General features: G+C 48.1%; 1 protein-coding gene across 2 annotated transcripts in view; it reads left to right on the forward strand.

The window, feature by feature from the left end:
• The first annotated feature begins 1,124 nt into the window (after positions 1 to 1,124).
• Positions 1,125 to 20,218, forward strand: part of slco3a1a (solute carrier organic anion transporter family member 3A1a) — a 301,651-nt gene continuing 282,557 nt past the window's right edge. For both annotated transcript variants that reach the window (XM_072470507.1, XM_072470508.1), the window contains exon 1: positions 1,125 to 1,379. In XM_072470507.1, coding sequence (XP_072326608.1) covers positions 1,239 to 1,379 — 141 coding nt within the window. In that variant the 5' untranslated portion in view covers positions 1,125 to 1,238. The remainder of the gene's footprint in view (positions 1,380 to 20,218) is intronic.

The following is a 20,218-nucleotide window of genomic DNA, read 5'->3' on the forward strand; positions in this document are numbered from 1 at the left end:
TGCACATGGGGGGTGTTACGCACTGCAGAGTGCAGCTGCGGGTGTTGTAAGGGATTGGTGGGATTGCAGGTTGGGCTAAAGGAACCTTGAATTCGAGATTCGGCTTCGGATTCGGAACCTTGAATTCGAGATCCGGAAATCTGGCAATAATAAATCCCACAATCATTCAGCATCTCCACACACGCACACCTCGGTGCAGTCCCAGCAGGGGGGGGGCACTTAATATTTCCAAATATACCATAGCCAGGTGACTTTTAGCACCGTTAACTTTTACCATTGCACTGTCTGAAAGGCTTCTTCAAAACAGAAGTTTGCATTTTTGGACGCAATTTATTGATTGCTTTTCGTTGACATTTTGTGCAAATTGTGATGTTGCTGTGTTTTAGGATTGAGTGTTTATGAGCTAACCCAAATGGCAAATCTCAATCAGACGAGTGGAATAGGACAGGGCGTGCTTTATTTTAAGCGTTCTGTTTTAACCAGACCTCCTGTCCATTTCTGAGTATGTGTGTGCATGAGAGTGGCAGGTACAGGGGGGCTACCTGTCCCCTTTATAAAGGAATTTCTCCTCCATCGTACAGAATAATGGGCAGGCTGTGTTACAGGTGAATGTTTTCTCAGTTAGCTTGGCTGCCTGATTGTTCTCTGTCTCTCTCTCTCTCTGTCTCTGTGTGTCTGGCTGGCTTGGAAACGCGGGTTGGTGACGATCAAGCAGTGGATTAAGGAGCGGTGCAGCCGGCCACGCTGCTGACGCCTCCGACACAGCTGAAGGAGTGTGTGTGTGTGTGTGTGTGTGGAGGGAGGTGGGGGGAATGCGTTGGGAAGAGCCAGCCACGCTAGCCCAAGCCAGGCAGCCCAGCTCAGGGTTGAAGATGCCCGTTCCTTCCTCCCTATAAATGCGGGGAGGGCCTTTCTCCGCCCCCCACCACTCCGGCAGAGAGGAAGAGACTGCCCAGTGAGTCAGCTTCGCCCAACACAGAGAGAGGGAGGTGGTGGTGGTGGGGGGGAAGGTCCTGACTGAGGTGACAATGGGGAGCTGGGAGGACATTGTAGTGATCAGGAGGAGGATGTTGGAGAGGTGATCCTGGAGAGAAGTGAGGGGGGTAGGGGATGGGAGGGGGGGGGTTCATTTAGATAGAGGCAGGATCCGGCTGACATCTCCCGCTCTGTGTGTGTGTGTGTGTTAGTGTGAAGCTGTCTAGCTGAGGGGGAGAGGCACAGACGAGCAGGTTAAGAGGATGCAGAGTGGACAAGCGCGGAGCAGCGGCGCCAGCATCGTCCAGAAAGAGGAGAAGAAATCCTGCTTTTCCAACATCAAGATCTTCCTGATATCAGAGTGCGCGCTGATGCTGGCACAGGGAACGGTGGGGGCTTATCTGGTAAGACGAATTCAGTTACCTGGACACCCAGTAATCCCAACTAAACCCAGATAATATCAATTATTGCAATGTGTGTGTGTGTGTGTTTTTTTAAAAAGTTGATCCTAACTGTGAACGTGGACATCTATCCTGTGCCAAAATAAGAGACGGTGGATTTTTACACATCATGGTCATTTCAGAGAAGACAGTTTGTAAATGCACTCACTCACAAGCGTGTCAATTTGTATTAATCAGGTGAGATTGACATGGGTGCACAGATAGAAGTGAAATCGCAAATTAAGACGTGTCCCCCCCACACACACACTATTAAACAGGTAGAAAGAGAATAGTTGGATATATTAATCCGTGCAGTCCGCAGTTAAATCCTATTATTAGCCTGTGTGTGTTGCAATTCCGTGATTGATAAGATGTGAAGCTGCTGATTGCATTACCTATCAGCGACATTCTGCTTTTACATAGATTCACGCCAACACAAAATTCATAAGGCTACATGGGAATTCCAGCTAATTCCCGGTGTCTAACTGCAGTGGAGGGAGAGGCCGAACTGATTTACTTCACCTAGTTATGTTCATGTAATTCTGTCAGATTTTCACTGCATGTATGTGTGTGTATATATACATATGCATTTTAGATATATCCATGCATATGTGCACACATACAATACATGTTTACAGGCGGGCAGAAACGCTAGCATTTTGGAACAAAGAATTAGGATAGCCAACCGTTACCTAAAACATGATAGATTGCTGTTTCTATGGAAACATACCGTGGTTGCTGGGGACTCTTACATAACTGTTATCAATCAGTTACTAAGTAGGATCTCAGGATTGTGCCTCATCAGTTTGCACTCTATTTGCCTTACCTTACATTCAGAGAGGGACCAAATCGCCAGATTACGTCAGGGTCATTCACTAATTTAATGTTCAGGGTCGTTATGTGTCTGTTTGCCTCTCTCTCTCTCTCTCTATGTGTGTGTCTTCCTCTCTCTATCTGTCTGCCTTCCTGATTTTTCTCTGAATTCACTGTGCCCCTCCACGTCTTCTTTAATTGCTCTTTTGCTCTGCTTCTTGCTTTCCCCCATCTCTCTCTCTTTCTCTCCCTCTGTGAAAACTGTTTCCCGAGACACATGAGGTGTGTTCTCATTTGTCTGTTTAAAATTTGCCCTCTTGACGCTGACAGCAGCTTTAGAGGCCAGTGTTATTATTGTTTTGCATCTCTAATTCTGCTGCCGTATTAAAAGTACCGAACTGAACAATGCTCCAGCCTTCTGTCTCCTACACAATCTCAATCAATCAGGAGCCTGCGTAAAAATCCCCAAGAAGGAAGAAGTCACGAGTGAGGGGGAGGTAGCTATAGCAAGCGGCTGTGCGATTTTATTTTGTTCTTTGTACGCACCCTGTAGCTGTTTAATGGTGAATTACTTGTTCTTTATCGAGAGTGATCATTTCCTGTGGATCTGGGCATTTGTTGTCATTGCATATTTCTGCCCAAAAATATCACTTTATACAGTTGTACCGCAGGGGTTGTCATTAACAGATGAGGTTCTTTTTGACATAATGGGTCCTGTCATTAGGTAATGAGATTTGTAAGTGTCAGAGCCCAGACCTGATCCAGAGGAAAGCATATGTGCTCGATATGAACTGAAAGAACTTCTGAGGGACTTGCTTATTCGCCGTTCTCCTACTGTCTGACGGCCCTGCCTGATGTGGCACTCACTCAGCTGTACTGACCACCCAGATCCCCATGTGCAAACCCTTGATCTGGGCGGGGAGTGGTGTGAGGGATACTGCCCAAGGAAGCCACAGAAAGGTGGGGGTTGTCAGCTCAATGCATCTTCCAGCCCCCATTGCACGCATCCCGTAGCCAAGTTTGAATTACAAGCACACAAGAAGGCCAATCGGTCCGTCATACCATAGAATGATAGAATTTACAGTGCTGAAGGAGGCCATTCGGCCCATCGAGCCTGCACTGGCCCCTGGAAAGAGCACCCTACCCAAGCATATACCTCCATCCTATCGCCGTAACCCACCTAACCTTTTTGGACACTAAGAGCAATTTAGCATGCCCAATCCACACATCTTTGGACTGTGGGAGGAAACCGGAGCACTGGGAGGAAACCCACACACACACAGGGAGAGCGTGCAGACTCTGCACAGACAGTGACCCAAGCCGGGAATCGATCCTGGGACCCTGGAGCTGTGAAGCAACTGTGCTAACCACTATGCTACTGTGCTGCCCCGATACCAACTTTCTGAACGCGCTACCAATTAACCCCCCCCCCCCCCGTTCTTTTCCCATCGCCCTCAGGTTGATCATGAAGTGCATCACCTCCATACTCCCAGGACTCCTTGATCCACTGCAATTTGCATACCGCTGCAACCGGTCCACATCAGACACCATTTCCCTGGCCCTACACTCATCCCTAGAGCATCTCGAAAACATGGACTCCTACATTAGCCTCCTATTTATTGACTACAGCTCCGCCTTCAACACCATAATCCCAGCCAAGCTCATATCAAAGCTCCAAAAACTAGGACTTGGCTCTCCACTCTGCCACTGGATCCTCGATTTTCTGACCAACAGATCACAATCAGTAAGAATGAACAACAACACCTCCTCCACAATAGTCCTCAACACCGGCGCCCCGCAAGGCTGCGTACTTAGCCCCCTACTCTACTCCCTGTACACACACGACTGCGTGGCAAAACTTGGTTCCAACTCCATCTACAAGTTTGCTGACGATACGACCATAGTGGGCCGGATCTCGAATAACGATGAGTCTGAATACAGGAGGGAGATAGAGAACCTAGTGGAGTGGTGTAGCGACAACAATCTCTCCCTCAATGCTAGCAAAACTAAAGAGCTGGTAATTGACTTCAGGAAGCAAAGTACTGTACACACCCCTGTCAGCATCAACGGGGCCGAGGCGGAGATGGTTAGCAGTTTCAAATTCCTAGGGGTGCACATCTCCCAAAATCTGTCCTGGTCCACCCACGTCGACGCTACCACCAAGAAAGCACAACAGCGCCTATACTTCCTCAGGAAACTAAGGAAATTCGGCATGTCCACATTGACTCTTACCAACTTTTACAGATGCACCATAGAAAGCATCCTATCAGGCTGCATCACAGCCTGGTATGGCAACTGCTCGGCCCAGGACCGCAAGAAACTTCAGAGAGTCGTGAACACCGCCCAGTCCAGCACACGAACCTGCCTCCCATCCATTGACTCCATCTACACCTCCCGCTGCCTGGGGAAAGCGGGCAGTATAATCAAAGATCCCTCCCACCCGGCTTACTCACTCTTCAACTTCTTCCATCGGGCAGGAGATACAGAAGTCTGAGAACACGCACGAACAGACTCAAAAACAGCTTCTTCCCCACAGTCACCAGACTCCTAAATGACCCTCTTATGGACTGATTTCATTAACACTACACCCTGTATGCTTCATCCGATGCCAGTGCTTATGTAGTTACATTGTATATGTTGTGTTGCCCTATTATGTATTTTCTTTTATTCCCTTTTCTTCTCATGTACTTAATGATCTGTTGAGCTGCTCGCAGAAAAATACTTTTCACTGTACCTCGGTACACGTGACAATAAACAAATCCAAGCCCTGCACATCTATCCTTTTTAAGGGAAGAGTAAAGGCTTTTTGAAAGTTCAATGTCTTCCAGGTCAGAAAAACTGACTGAGTTTTAAAACAAATTCTCATCCTCCCCCACCCCAATGTGTGACTTCACAGGTATTCACTTTATCATACTGGAATGCACAGGTAGGGACATGCTGTTTTCAAACATACACTGCTAGTACATGTCTGGGGAACAATGGTGGAAAGTCTCAGCTAATTGTGGGTTTGGTCGTCCATCACCATCAGAACAGACCTGGACTACAAAGCAGTCTCTCACATGTCGAACCGCAGCATTTGCAATGTTTCTCCCTGTGTCTGGGGTTGCAATGTTCTGCGTGGATTCTGTCCCAGTCGACCTCAGAATCGTGGAATGGTCACAGCACAGGACGAGGCCATTCGGTTCATCAGCCCGTGCTGGCTCTCTGGAAGGACAATTTTAACTAGTCCAACTCACAAACCGTCTCCCCGTAGCCCTGTAACAATGTGACCTTCAAGCGCTTAACCCATTCTCAGCTGAAAGCCCCACCTGAATTTGCTACCATTTCAGGCAATTGTATACCGCAACCATTTGCAGCATAACACAGTTTTCCCTCACTATTGCCTTTGGTCCTTTTACCAATCATACATATCAGTCATCAAATGCAGCTAAAGGCAATTTCATAAGGGCAGATGGTGTCCAAACGTGGCCTGGTGGCTATTGTGAGCATAGACAGACATATCTCAAGGGTTTTGACATTGACAAATGAGGAGGTGACGCTTCAACTGTACAAAGCCTTGGCCAGGCTCCATATGGAGCACCGCATTTAATTCTGAGCACTAAAGCTCAGAAAAGGTATATTGGCCTTGAAAGGGGATTCAGCACAGATTCACCAAAACAAATACTAGGATTCGAAGTGTTAAGTTACGAGGACAGGTTGCTCAAACGATTTGTACACCCTTGCATTTATAAGGTTCATTTGTGATATAATCAAGGTGTTTAAAATGATTCTGAGAATCAATAGGGCAGATGCAGAAAAGGTATTTCCTTTTATAGGAGAATCCAGAACAAGGACCCATAATATTAAAAACTAAGAGACCATTTAGATGTCAATTCAGAAGCATGATTTCACCCAGAGTGTAGTGGAACTCTAGAACTCAAGAATTTGAACACTTGTTTGAAAAGTTCAAGGCTGAAATCAACAGGTTTTTGTTACATGAGGATATCAAAGGATATGGAGCAAAGGCAGGTACATGGAATTGAGATGCAAACCATCCTTGAGAAGCTGAGGAGAAACTACTTCTCCCAAAGGGTCGTGAATCTGTGGAATTCACTATCCCTGAGTGTGGTGGGACAGTGAGTAAATGTAAGGAGGAGTTCGACAGATTTTTAACTGGTAATGGGTTGAAGGGTTATGGAGAACAGGCAGGACGGTGGAGTTAAGGCCAGGATGAGATCAGCCATGATCGAATGGAGGAATAGACTCGATGGGCCAAATGGCCTAATTCTGCTCCTGTATCTTATGAATTTATGACCTAACTGAATGGCAGAACAGTATAGAGGGGCTGAATGGCCGTCTCCTTTTCCTACATCCCTGACAATATTGTGATTACCAACGAATCACAGATTTCAGAATCACTAGGGGCTTTTCACAGTAACTTCATTTGAAGCCTGTAGGCATAGTACAAAGAACAAAATAACAAAGAAAAGTACAGCACAGGAACAGGCCCTTCGGCCCTCCAAGCCCGTGCCGACCATGCTGCCCGACTAAACTACAATCCTCTACACTTCCTGGGTCCGTATCCCTCTATTCCCATCCTATTCATGTGCTTGTCAAGATGCCCCTTAAATGTCACTATCGTCCCTGCTTCCACCACCTCCTCCGGCAGTGAGTTCCAGGCACCCACTACCCTCTGTGTAAAAAAACTTGCCTTGTACATCTACTCTAATCCTTGCCCCTCTCACCTTAAACTTATGCCCCCTAGTAATTGACCCCTCTACCCTGGGGAAAAGCCTCTGACTATCCACTCTGTCTATGCCCCTCATAATTTTGTAGACCTCTATTAAGTCGTCCCTCAACCTCCGTCGTTTCAATGAGAACAAACCAAGTTTATTCAACCGCTGTTCATAGCTAATGCCCTCCATACCAGGCAACATCCTGGTAAATCTCTTCTTTAAAGCCTCCACATCCTTCTGGTAGCGTGGTGACCAGAATTGAACACTATACTCCAAGTGTGGCCTAACTAAGGTTCTATACAGCTGCAACATGACTTGCCAATTCTTATACTCAATGCCCCGGCCAATGAAAGCAAGCATGCCATATGCCTTCTTGACTACCTTCTCCACCTGTGTTGCCCCTTTCAGTGACCTGTGGACCTGTGCACCTAGATCTCTCTGACTTTCAATACTCTTGAGGGTTCTACCATTCACTGTATATTCCCTACCTGCATTATACTTTCCAAAATGTATTACCTCACATTTGTCTGGATTAAACTCCATCTGCCATCTCTCCGCCCAAGTCTCCAAACGATCTAAATCCTGTTGTATCCTCTGACAGTCCTTATCGCTATCTGCAATTCCACTAACCTTTGTGTCGTCTGCAAACTTACTAATCAGACCAGTTACATTTTCCTCCAAATCATTTATATATACTATGGACAGCAAAGGTCCCAGCACTGATCCCTGCGGAACACCATGAGTCACAGCCCTCCAATTAGAAAAGCACCTTTCCATTGCTACTCTCTGCCTTCTATGACCTAGCCAGTTCTGTATCCATCTTGCCAGCTCACCCCTGATCCCGTGTGACTTCCCCTGATCCCGTGTGACTTCACCTTTTGTACCAGTCTACCATGAGGGACCTTGTCAAAGGGCTTACTGAAGTTCATATAGACAACATCCACTGCCCTACCTGCATCAATCAGCTTTGTGACCTCTTTGAAAAACTCTTATCAAGTTAGTGAGACACGACCTCCCCTCCCCTAGTATAAATATGTGTGCTCCCAGTACAGCAGCCATTTTGTCAGCTGCTGTAGGAGGCCACTCATCTCAGTGTAATAAAGCCTCGATTACATCCTACTCTCGTCTTTGTGTAATTGATCGTGCATCAATTTATTACACTGAGTTTTTCAGAAGGTGCACCTCCGCCCCAAGCCGGATCGCCTGCAGCTGTATCCGCAAGCAGACAATGCCAAAAAGGACTTTGAACATTGGCGAGCCTGTTGTGAAGCGTACATCGGGTCTGCACCAGACCCAATTCCAGAAGCTCAGAAGATTCAGATTCTTCACACGCGGCTGAGCTCCAACGTCTTTCCACTTGTCCAGGACGCGCCGACCTACGCAGAGGCCATGGCGCTACTGTAGGAAAACTACGCTCAGTGGACTAACACACTCTACGCCAGGCACGCCCTCTGCACGCGGCGTCAACTTCCCGGTGAGTCAGTGGAAGATTTCTGGCGCGCCCTGCTCCCCCTAGTTAGAGACTGTGTTTCGGCCACGGAACACTCAAATTTGCTAATGAGTGACACATTTGTTACGGGCATAGGGTCTGACTGCATCCGCCAGCGCCTCTTAGAGGGGGCCACGCTCGACCTCACGGCGACCAAAAAACTGGCGCTTTTACTTACGGTCGCATCACGCAACAGTCAGGCCTATGCTCCCGACCGCGTGGCCCACTCCCCCTGTGCATCGTGTACTCTGCAGATGGCCGCCCCATCGTGGACACCATCAGTGACGGCCCTCAGCCAATTCCACGCCTGTGCCGCGTGGCAGCCAACCAACCCCGGGGGGCCCAAATGCTACTTCTGTGTGCTGCCCGGCGCAGAGCGCCCTCTGCAAGGCCTGTGGCAAGAAGGGACATTTCGTTGCAGTGTGCCATTCCCGCTCAATCGCCGCTATTGTCCCGGCACCCCCCACATGCAGCTAGTGGGCGCCGCCATCTTCCCCTCCTAGGACCACATGCGGCCAGTGGATGCTGCTATCTTGCTCGACTCGGAACACTTGCGGCCTGTGGGCGCCGCCATCTTGTTCCTCCCAGGACCAACGGGCGCCACCATCTTGCTTTCCCCACGACACGTGCGGCCCGTGGGCGCCGCCATCTTACCCGACTCAGGACCCATGCCCGTCGGGCATCTCATCCGACTGCTCATTGCCTGTTGCCAACTCAGGACCCATGCCCGTCGGGCACCTCATCTGACTGCTCATTGCCAACGACCAGCCGCGTCTCGCCTCGGTCACGATTGACCAGTCTCGACCACACAACCTCGCGACTGCTTCAACTAAAGTGAAGGTCAACGGGCACGAGATCTCCTGCCTGCTGGACTCCGGGAGCACTGAGAGCTTCATTCACCCCGATACGGTAAGGCACTGCTCCCTCGCGGTACACCCCACTAACCAGAGAATCTCCCTGGCCTCCCGGTCTCACTCCGTGGCGATCCGGGGGTACTGCATCGCCACTCTCACTGTCCAGGGCGTGGAGTTCAGCGGCTTCCACCTCTGCATCCTCCCCAACCTCGGCGCTGCCTTGCTGCTCGGCCTGGACTTCCAGTGCAACCTCCAGAGCCTAACCCTGACATTCGGCGGGCCCCCACCACCCCTTACTGTGTGCGGCCTTGCGACCCTTCAGGTCGACCCACCTTCCCTTTTTGCGAACCTAACCCCGGATTGCAAACCCGTTGCCAACAGGAGCAGACGGTACAGCACCCAGGACAGGACCTTCATCAGGTCTGAAGTCCAGCGGCTGCTTCGGGAAGGCATCATCGAGGAAACTGGAAGTCTGCAGAGGGATTTGGATAGGCTAAGTGAATGGGCTAGGGTCTGGCAGATGGAATACAATGTTGACAAATGTGAGGTTATCCATTTTGGTAGGAATAACAGCAAAAGGAATTATTATTTAAATGATAAAATATTAAAACATGCTGCTGTGCAGAGAGACCTGGGTGTGATAGTGCATGAGTCGCAAAAAGTTGGTTTACAGGTACAACAGGTGATTAAGATGGCAAATGGAATTTTGTCCTTCATTGCTAGAGGGATGGAGTTTAAGACTAGGGAGGTTATGCTGCAAATGTATAAGGTGTTAGTGAGGCCACACCTGGAGTATTGTGTTCAGTTCTGGTCTCCTTACTTGAGAAAGGACGTACTGGCACTGGAGGGTGTGCAGAGGAGATTCACTAGGTTAATCCCAGAGCTGAAGGGGTTGGATTACGAGGAGAGATTGAGTAGACTGGGACTGTACTCGTTGGAATTTAGAAGGATGAGGGGGGGATCTTATAGAAACATATAAGATTATGAAGGGAATAGATAGGATAGATGCGGGCAGGTTGTTTCCACTGGCGGGTGAAAGCAGAACTAGGGGGCATAGCCTCAAAATAAGGGGGAGTAGATTTAGGACTGAGTTTAGGAGGAACTCCTTCACCCAAAGGGTTGTGAATCTATGGAATTCCTTGCCCAGTGAAGCAGTAGAGGCTCCCTCATTGAATGTTTTTAATCCTTCATTAAATGTTTTTAAGATAAAGATAGATAGTTTTTTGAAGAATAAAGGGATTAAGGGTTATGGTGTTCAGGCCGGAAAGTGGAGCTGAGTCAACAAAGAGCAGCCATGATCTCATTGAATGGCGGAGCAGGCTCGAGGGGCCAGATGGCCTACTCCTGCTCCTAGTTCTTATGTTCTTATTACAAATTCAGGCGGTCCGGTGCCTTGATCTGTTGTTGAGAGCGCCGCAGTGCTGGTGGCGACTCCGGCGATGGCTTGGTCTTCGGTGACTCCGGGAGCATATCGAAATCCTCTTCATCCCCGGGTGTGAGCAAGGGCAGGACGGATTGTCCCGGAGCAGGGGCTGCGGAGCAGGGGCTGCGGTGGGGTGCGCCGGGTGGAGGGAAGGTGGCGCCGGGTCGGAGGGGGTGTGTGTGTGTGGAACCAGCTGGTGCCAGGTCCCTGAGGGAGACTGTGTCTTGGCGGTCGTCGGGGTATGCTACGTAGGCGTACTGCGGGTTGGCGTGAAGTAGTTGTACCGTCTCAACCAACGGGTCCGCCTTGTGGAGTTGAACGTGTCTACGGAGGAGAACGGGTCCCAGAGCTGCCAGCCATGTCGGGAGCAAAACCCCGGAGGTGGACTTCCTAGCGAAGGCAAAGAGACGTTCATGGGGGGTTTCATTAGTCGCGGTGCACAGGAGCGACCGAATGGAGTGAAGTGCGTCGGGGAGGACCTCCTGCCAGCGGGAGACAGGGAGACTTCTGGACCGTAGGGCCAGCTGGACGGCCCTCCAGACCGTCCCATTCTCCCTCTCCACCTGCCCCTTTCCCCTGGGGTTGTAGCTGGTCGTCCTGCCCGAGGCAGTGCCCCTGTTGAGGATGAATGACGATCCCCTGTCACTGTGGACGTAGGCGGGGAAGCCGAACAGAGCAAAGATGGTGCTGAGGGCTTTGATGACGGTGGCAGACGTCATGTCGGGGCATGGGACGGCGAAGGGGAATATTCATCGACCACACAGAGAAAGTACGTGTTGCGGTCGGTGGAGGAGAGGGGCCCTTTGAAGTCCACGCTGAAGCGTTCAAAGGGGCGGGAGGCCTTCACCAGGCGCGCACGGTCTGGCCGGTAGAAGTGTGGCTTACACTCCGCGCAGACCTGGCTGTCTCTGGTGATAGCCCTGACTTCCTCGATGGAGTAGGGCAGGTTGCGGGCCTTGAGGAAATGGTAAAAACGTGTGACCCCTGGGTGACAGAGGTTGTCGTGCAGGGTCCGGAGTCGATTCACTTGTGCGCTGGCACATGTACCTCGGGATAGGGCATCGGGGGGATCGTTGAGCTTACTGGGGCGATACAAAATCTCGTAATTGTAGGTGGAGAGCTCGATCCGCCACCTCAAGTTTTTATCGTTTTGGATCTTGCCTCGCTGTGTGTTATTAAACATGAAGCCAACCGACCGTTGGTCAGTGAGGAGAGTGAATCTCCTGCCGGCCGGGTAATGCCTCCAATGCCGCACAGCTTCAACAATGGCTTGGGCCTCTTTTTCGATGGAGGAGTGCCGAATTTCGGAGGCATGAACTGTGTGGGAAAAGAATGCCATGGGCCTGCCTAGCTGAGGGTGGCGGCCAGAGCGACGTCTGATGCATCGCTCTCGACTTGGAAGGGGAGCGTATCGTCGACCGAGTGCATCGCAGCCTTGGCGATATCGGCCTTGATACGGTTGAAGGCCTGGTGAGTCTCTGCTGTCAGAGGAAAAACAGTGGATTGAATGAGTGGGCGGGCCTTGTCCGCATAGTTTGGGACCCACTGGGCGTAATACGAAAAGAACCCCAGGCAACGTTTGAGGGCCTTGGGGCAGTGGGGTAGGGGGAGTTCCATAAGGGGGCGCATGCGATCGGGGTCGGGCCCCAGAACTCCGTTCTGGACCACATAGCCGAGGATGGCTAAGCGGTTCGTGAACACGCACTTCTCCTTGTTATACGCTAGGTTGAGGAGAGTGGCTGTGTGGAGAAATTTGGCAGGGTTGGCGTCATGGTCCTGCTGGTCGTGGCCGCAGAGGGTGACATTGTCCAGGTACGGGAAAGTGGCCCGCAGCCCGTACCGGTCAACTATTCGGTCCATCTCCCATTGGAAGACCGAGACCCCGTTGGTGACGCCGAAGGGAACCCTAAGAAAGTGGTAAAGGCAGCCATCTGCCTCGAACGCAGTGTATGGGCGGTCCGTCTTGCGGATGGGGTGCTGGTGATAGGCAGATTTCAGGTCCACTGTTGAGAAGACCCAGTACTGTGCAATCTGATTGACCATATCAGATATGCGTGGGAGGGGGTACGCGTCGAGCTGCGTGTACCGATTGATGGTCTGACTGTAGTCAACGACCATCCTGTTTTTCTCCCCCGTTTTCACCACTACCACTTGGGCTCTCCAGGGGCTGTTCCTTATTCCTCTTGACTAGAAGCTCCACTTCTCTTGTCATCCAAGGCTCCTTCACCTTACCATTCCTTCCTCGTCTCAGTGGGACAAAGCAATTCAGCATTCGCAGCAAATGTTCCTTCAACAATCCCCAGATTACTGTTGTGCATTTCCCCAAGAACAATTGTTCCCACTTTATGCTCCTCAGCTCCTGTCTAATAGCAGTATAATTTCCCCTCCCCCAATTAAAAACCTTCCCATACTGTGTGTTCCTATCCCTCTCCATGACTATGGTAAAGGTCAAGGTATTGTGGTCACTGTCACCGAAATGCTCTCCCACCGAGACATCTGACACCTGGCCGGGTTTGTTGCCGAGCACCAAGTCCAGCATGGCCTCCCCCTAGTCGACCTATCTACATATTGACTCAGGAATCCTTCCTGTACACACCTGACAAAATCTGCTCCATCCAAACCATCTGCACTAAGGAGGTTCCAGTCAATATTAGGGAAGTTGAAGTCACCCATGACACCAACTCTGTTACTTCTGCACTTTTCCAAGATCTGATGCCCAATCTGTTCCTCCATCTCTCTGCTGCTACTGGGGGGTCTATAGAAAACTCCCAATAAAGTGACTGCTCCTTTCTTGTCTCTGTCTTCCACCCATACTGACTCAGTGGACAAACCCTCCTCAACTACCTCCTTTTCTGCAGCTGTGGTGCACTGCCTAATTAACAGTGCCACTCCACCTCCTCTTTTACCTCCCTCCCTATTCTTCTTAAAACATCTAAACCCCGGAACATCTAACAACCATTCCTGTGAAATCCATGTCTCCGAAATGGCCACAACATCGTAGTTCCAAGTACTGATCCATGCTCTAAGTTCATCTCCCTTATTCCTGACACTCCTTGCATTGAAACAGACACACTTCAACCCATTCCACTGAGTGCAACTTTGCCCTATCAACTGTCTGTCTTTCCTCACACACTTGCTGCATGCTATTTCTGCCTGTTCACCAGCTACCCTATCCTCTGGACCATAGCTCTGGTTCCCATCCCCCTGCCAAACTAGTTTAAACCCTCCCGAAGAGCTCTAGCAAACCTCCCACCCAGGATATTGGTGCCCCTCCAGTTTAGGTGCAATCCGTCCTTCGTGTACAGGTCCCACCTTCCCCAGAAGATATCCCAATGAGCCATATATCTGAAGCCTTGAATTTGCCATTTTGTAATGAATGCTCGAGGGCATCAAGCAATGGTTATTACCTTTAAACCTTGAAAGGAAACGGAAGGGCAGGCGGTGATACTGCATGGGAGAGAATATCAGAGGGAAGAGAAGTAGAAACGTGTGAATTTCAGTACCAATATTCCCAATGAAAGGAGAATGCTGAGCTGCAACTACATCAGTTCCTGTGTTCATGGACAAGTGAGGCGCTGTGATTCTCTCGATATGACTGACGTTGGACTTGAAGCCTGGCCACATTCTCCAATGTTCCAGCGAGTGGGTTTTGGCGGAGTCGGCTCCCCTTTGAAGCACTATCAATTACGACGAGACGAGAGTAGAAGTAATCGAGACTTTATTACACAGAGATGTGTGCTCTCCGAACAGCAGCCATTTCGTAAGCTGCTGTAGGAGGCCACACAACTCTGTGTAATAAAGTGATGCACTATCAATTACGACGAGACAAGAGTATAAGTAATCGAGGCTTTATTACACAGAGACGTGTGGCCTCCTACAGCAGCTTATGAAATGGCTGCTGTTCGGAGAGCACACATATTTATACTCCGCCTACTAGACGGAGCCAGCAGGCAGGGATCTACCCCCGTACCTGTAGTACAGGGACCTTACCGTAATACCCATGTATACAATATAATACAACAGTGGTGACTACCACACCCTTGTAATATCTAATGATCTGCAAGGCTTTGGGATGATCAGATGGTTTTCAATTGAGAATTGTGATATCCCATGGTTGGGAACCTTTTAGTTTTGGAGGATTGGCTCAGAAATGGTTACGGTTCCATTCAGGGCTAATTCAAGTAAAAGTGTGCGGCAATTTGCAACTCGGTGTATGTCTCTCGAGCTACACATTGCTGGACAATCCATGCATTCATAAAGAGATGTGTGATTAAACTAGCCATTGTTTTAAATACAAATTCTGGCTCACTTAAAACAATGTGGTCGCATACAGCATGGAAATGGGGAGCAAATCCATCCCAATTCATTCAGTCAGAAATGGGCAGACGGCTTCTGACAAAGTTTGTCAAAATCATGGTTTGTTTCCTTGCAAACAACGTGACGTAAACCGAAGTCAAAATGGATCAAGTAGACTGGAATTTGCTGAAAATTTGCATCCATGGCGTATGCCATTAATCCTGAGGAAAATTAGCTTGCCAAAGTATCCTTTTTCTGCTCACCTCCCACACCAAAATGGGTGACACGATAGCACAGTGGTTAGCGCTGTTGCTTCACAGCGGCAGGGACCCCTGTTCGATTCCCGGCTTGGGTCACTGTCGGTGCGGAGTCTGCACGTTCTCCCCGCGCCTGCGTGGGTTTCCTCCGGGTGCTCCGGTTTCCTCCCACAAGTCCCGAAAGACGTGCTGTTAGGAGATAAAAGCAAATTACTGCGGTTGCTGGAATCTGAAACCAAAGGAAAAACTGCTGGAAAATCTCACCATGTCTGGCAGCATCTGGAGGGAGAGAAAGGAGCTAACGTTTCGATTCCAGATGACCCTTTGTCAAAGCTAATAATAATAATCGCTTATTGTCACAAGTAGGCTTCAATGACGTTACTGTGAAAAGCCCCGAGTCGCCACATTCCGGTGCCTGTTCGGGAAGGCCGGTACAGGAATTGAACCCACGCTGCTGGCCTTGTTCTGCATTAAAAGCCAGCTGTTTAGCCCACAGTTTAAAACCAGCCTCTAATAATAACCTTTTATTGTCACAAGTATGAAGTTACTGTGAAAAGCCCCTAGTCGCCACATTCCGGCGCCTGTTCGGGTAAGCTGGTATGGGAATTGAACCCGCGCTGCTGGCCTTTTTCACGCATCACAAACCAGCTGGCTAGCTTACTGAGCTAAACCAGCTAAAAGACAGAGACAATATTTCCCACTTTCTCTGTCTTTTAGCTTTGTCAAAGGGTCATCTGGACTTAAAACATTCGTTCTTTTCTCTCCCTACAGATGCTGCCAGACCTACTGAGATTTTCCAGCATTTTCTCCTTGGTGCTTGTTAGGTGAATTGGACATTCTGAATTCTCCCGCTGTGTACCCGAACAGGCGCCGGAGTGTGGCGACTAGGCGATTTTTTTCACAGTAACTTCATTGCAGTGTTAATGTAAGCCTACTTCTGACACTAATAAAGATTATTATAATAAAATAATTAAGCAGCTAGTGGTCATGGCTCTGCCTTCATTTATACCAATGGCGAGATTGAGATCGGTAAACGGACATCAATGAGATTGCAGCCATCACTTAGATTGTTGCAGAATGCTACTGATGGGCTGAGTGTACAGGAATCATAATAGGGACCACATGTAAAAGAGACAACTTGGTTCCTGGGCATAATTCATCAGAGAGTCTATAGTTTCTTCACCTGATTGATTCACACTTTTTGAAGACATAATGTATTGCGAATGTTAATAATCATTGTTTCTCACCCTGCTAATTTTTGCAATCAAAAAACAAAACGCAAGGCAATCCTTCAAACACCAAGGCATTATTTGGATGATTGTTTGCTGCATTACTTCCTATGTCAACTACAGGTGAAATGCTCCTTAAAATGCACAGCTTCCAGCCAGAGCCTCGTGTCACCGTGAGGGAAGAACTGTGTGTTCTTGAAGCAATATTTATTCAATATTCAACTCTGTTTATACCTTTTAATAATTGGCTGCCAGATGTAAATAAATGTTAGCTCGACACTGCAGGTTAATAGAGTTTGTTTCCGTAAATTCCTTGACAATTTAGGTCTCAGTTGCAATCAGCAGAGACAAAATGCAACTTTTCAAACCATTCACCACATAATTGTGGAAACAGACAATATGCTGGGATTAGCGATTATTAAAAGTTATTACTTTGAATATCATTGACAGTATAACTCCCTTGGGCCACTTCATTTTACAATCTGAAAATTGTAATTCCTGCAGTAATCAACATTTTAAATTAAATCTTAATTATTCCTTGTCTGCACCACTCCTGCTCCATGGCTACTGTTGTGTTGTAATGATATAAAGGCACCAATCACTCATAGGGGATTGAATAAACAGGGTTATAGTTTCATTTAAGACAAGTCACATGAGGAATGCTATACATGGATAGAAGGCTTTAAGACCTCAGCAGCAGAGCTGTGTTCGGCTCCAGGCCATAGTGAAACTGAGGCTGGATCACATGACACACTTCCCTTCTAGTGATGGAATGCTGCAATCCTTTAAAGGAATATTACAACATCCCCCTTTCGTTTTAAAGGTACTTCCCCTCCATCCAAAGAAGTATAACTATTTACAATACATGTCCATGTTTAGTTACCATTACATTAGCGTAAAGAACTGATGAATCTCAAAAGTGTAGAGGTAATCTGCTGGTACACCCAGATTTTGTAACGGTAAACTTGTCTGGAGGTTTCTTTAATTGCTCATAATGATATGTGGGGTTGTTATCCTTGGATGCTGTTCCGGGTTGCATTTGCGACTTTGTCCTCAATGCAATAGGATTGTACTGGGGTTGAGGAGCTGGAATGGATCTGATTGATTCTTGGTTACAACTCACTATTGCACCTTAATGTGTAATAACTTCATTGGAATTTGGTAACGAGCACATTCTTGCTACCACGCCTCATTGCAACGTACCCCCTGTGAGATCCTGGATGCAAAATTGTTGTCCCAACTGTAAATGTGGCAATTTTGTACCCGTATTTTTTTATCATGTGCATTGGACATCTTCTCTTGCAATTTTAAATATTGCTCGCTAGTTTCTGAGAAAGCAGAATTTGTAAGAGTATGTAAATTTGTATGCAGTGGTCTGCCAAACATGAACTCTGCCAGTGATGGAATAGTTGCACTTAAAGGTGCTGCTCTCAGATGTAACATTGTAAACTGTATTTCTTGCTTGGTCAGTCTACATTTGAGAATTAGGAATTTCATTGTGTGAATCATTCGTTCGTCGAGGCCATCCAATCTAGACAACTGGGGAGAAGCATTAGTGTGATCAACATTCCATTCTCTCACATGTCCTGAAATTGCTTACCAATAACGTGCGGACTGTTATCGGTCATTATCTTTCTCGGCACACAGAATAAGCTGAAAATAGCACTTAGATTGTGTACAACAATTGTGTTTGACATGCTGTGCAATTGTGGAATAATGGGGTACTTAGTGAGTTAGATGATCATCTGCCTTATGCATTAAAGTGGTCGGATGCAATTTTGGACTAAAGCTAGGTAGAAAGTATGTGTGGGATCAGTGGTTATTTTTGCTGACTTGGCATATGCTCTTAACATTTTTCCATTTCTCCCTATTTGGGGCACTGCTGCCTCTCAGCGCTAGGGACCCAGATTCGATTTCAGTTTTGGGTGACTTGGGTGTTTGTGTGGAGTTTGAGTGGGTTTCCTCTGGGCCCTCCATTTTCCTCCCATAGTTAAAAGATTGGCAACACTTAATTGTCCCTTAATGTCCATTAGGTGGGGTTACGGGGATAGGGCAGGGGAGTGGGCCGAGGTGGGTTGCTCTTTTGGAGGGTTGGTGCAGACTCAATGGGCCAAATGGTCTCTTTCTGCACTGTAGGGATTCTCTGGATTCTGTGCCTCTCACATCTAGACAACAACGTCAATGCTATTCTTCATAGCTGGTCAATAGACTGTGTCTCTCATGAGTCTTCGTACTGATCGATGCCCATGTGATCATCATAGATCATAGAATCCCTACAGTGCGGAAGGAGGTCATTTGGCCCCTCGAGTCTGCACTGACCCTCTGAAAGAGCACACTACCTCGGCATACTACCATCCTTGTCCCCGTAACCCCATAACCCCACCTAACCTACACATCTTTGTGACACTATGGGGCAATCTATCATGGGCAATCGACCTAACCTGCACATCTTTGGACTGTGGGAGCAGACACGGGGAGAATGTGCAAACTCCACACAGATAGTCACCCAAGGCTGGAATTGAACCCGGGTCCCACGCACTGTGGGGCAGGAGGGCTAACCACTGTGCCACCATACTGCTCTTAAGTGAGTGGTGAAATTGTTGGAGAATATTAAGTGGCAAAAATTCTGGTATGATGATTGCATACTTTGAAAATGACTACCTGGGAGGTGACTAGCCTGTCCAGTAAGGTCACTGTGGTTTTATATTGTTGTGGACATGCTGAATTGAATCAGGTCATCCTTTAATGATGGTTTTCCACAGAAAGGGTGTGTGTGGCATATTGTTATTGTCACTGGACTAGTAATCCAGAGACCTGGGGATGTTCTGAAGACTTGGGTTCAGATCCCACCACAGTAGATGCTATATAAAAAATTTGGAATGAAAAGTCTAATGATGACCATGAAATGATTGTCGTAAAAACCCATTCACTAATATCCATTCGGGAAGGAAATCTGCCATCATAAATTGGACTGGCCTACAATGTTTTTGATTCTTAAATTTTTTGAAATGGTCTAACAAGCTACGCAGTTGTATAAAATTGCTAGAAAAAAACCCTAAGGAATGAAACCAGATGGATCACCCGGCATTGGCCTAGGTACCGGAAACGACAAACTCAACCCTGTCAACTCCGCAAAGTCCTCCTTACTAACATCTGGGGGTCCAGTGCCAAAATTGGGAGGGCTGCCTCACAGAAAAGTCAAACATCTGTCTGATATAGTCATACTCATGGAATCATACCTTACGGACAATGTGCCAGACACAACCATCCCAGGGTACGTCCTGTCCCACCAGCACCTGTCCCACTCTAGCAACTCAAGACTGGCCATCCAAGAGGCACTGTGGGTCATTGGCAGCAGAGGGGGAGGCAGTGGTGTAGTGGTATTGTCACTAGATTAGTAATCCAGAGACCCAGGGTAATGCTCTGGGGACCCAGGTTTGAATCCCACCACTGCAGATGTTGATATTTGAATTCAACAGAAATCTGGAATTAAAAGTCTATTGATGATATTGAACTGATTGTTGCAAAAGCCCACCTGGTTCATCTTGCCTACATGCGACTTCCGACCATAGTAATGTGGTTGAATCTTTTTTTTAAATATCCTCAGGGATGGGAAATAAATGCTGGTCCAGCTAGCGACACATCCCATGAACGAATAAATAAAATTAAAAATTGTACTCTACCAATGAAGAGCGCAGGAGAGCATGCCAGGAACAGCAACAGGCAT

This window comes from Scyliorhinus torazame, chromosome 12 (assembly GCF_047496885.1).
Source record: "Scyliorhinus torazame isolate Kashiwa2021f chromosome 12, sScyTor2.1, whole genome shotgun sequence".
NCBI classification, from domain to species: Eukaryota; Metazoa; Chordata; class Chondrichthyes; order Carcharhiniformes; family Scyliorhinidae; genus Scyliorhinus; species Scyliorhinus torazame.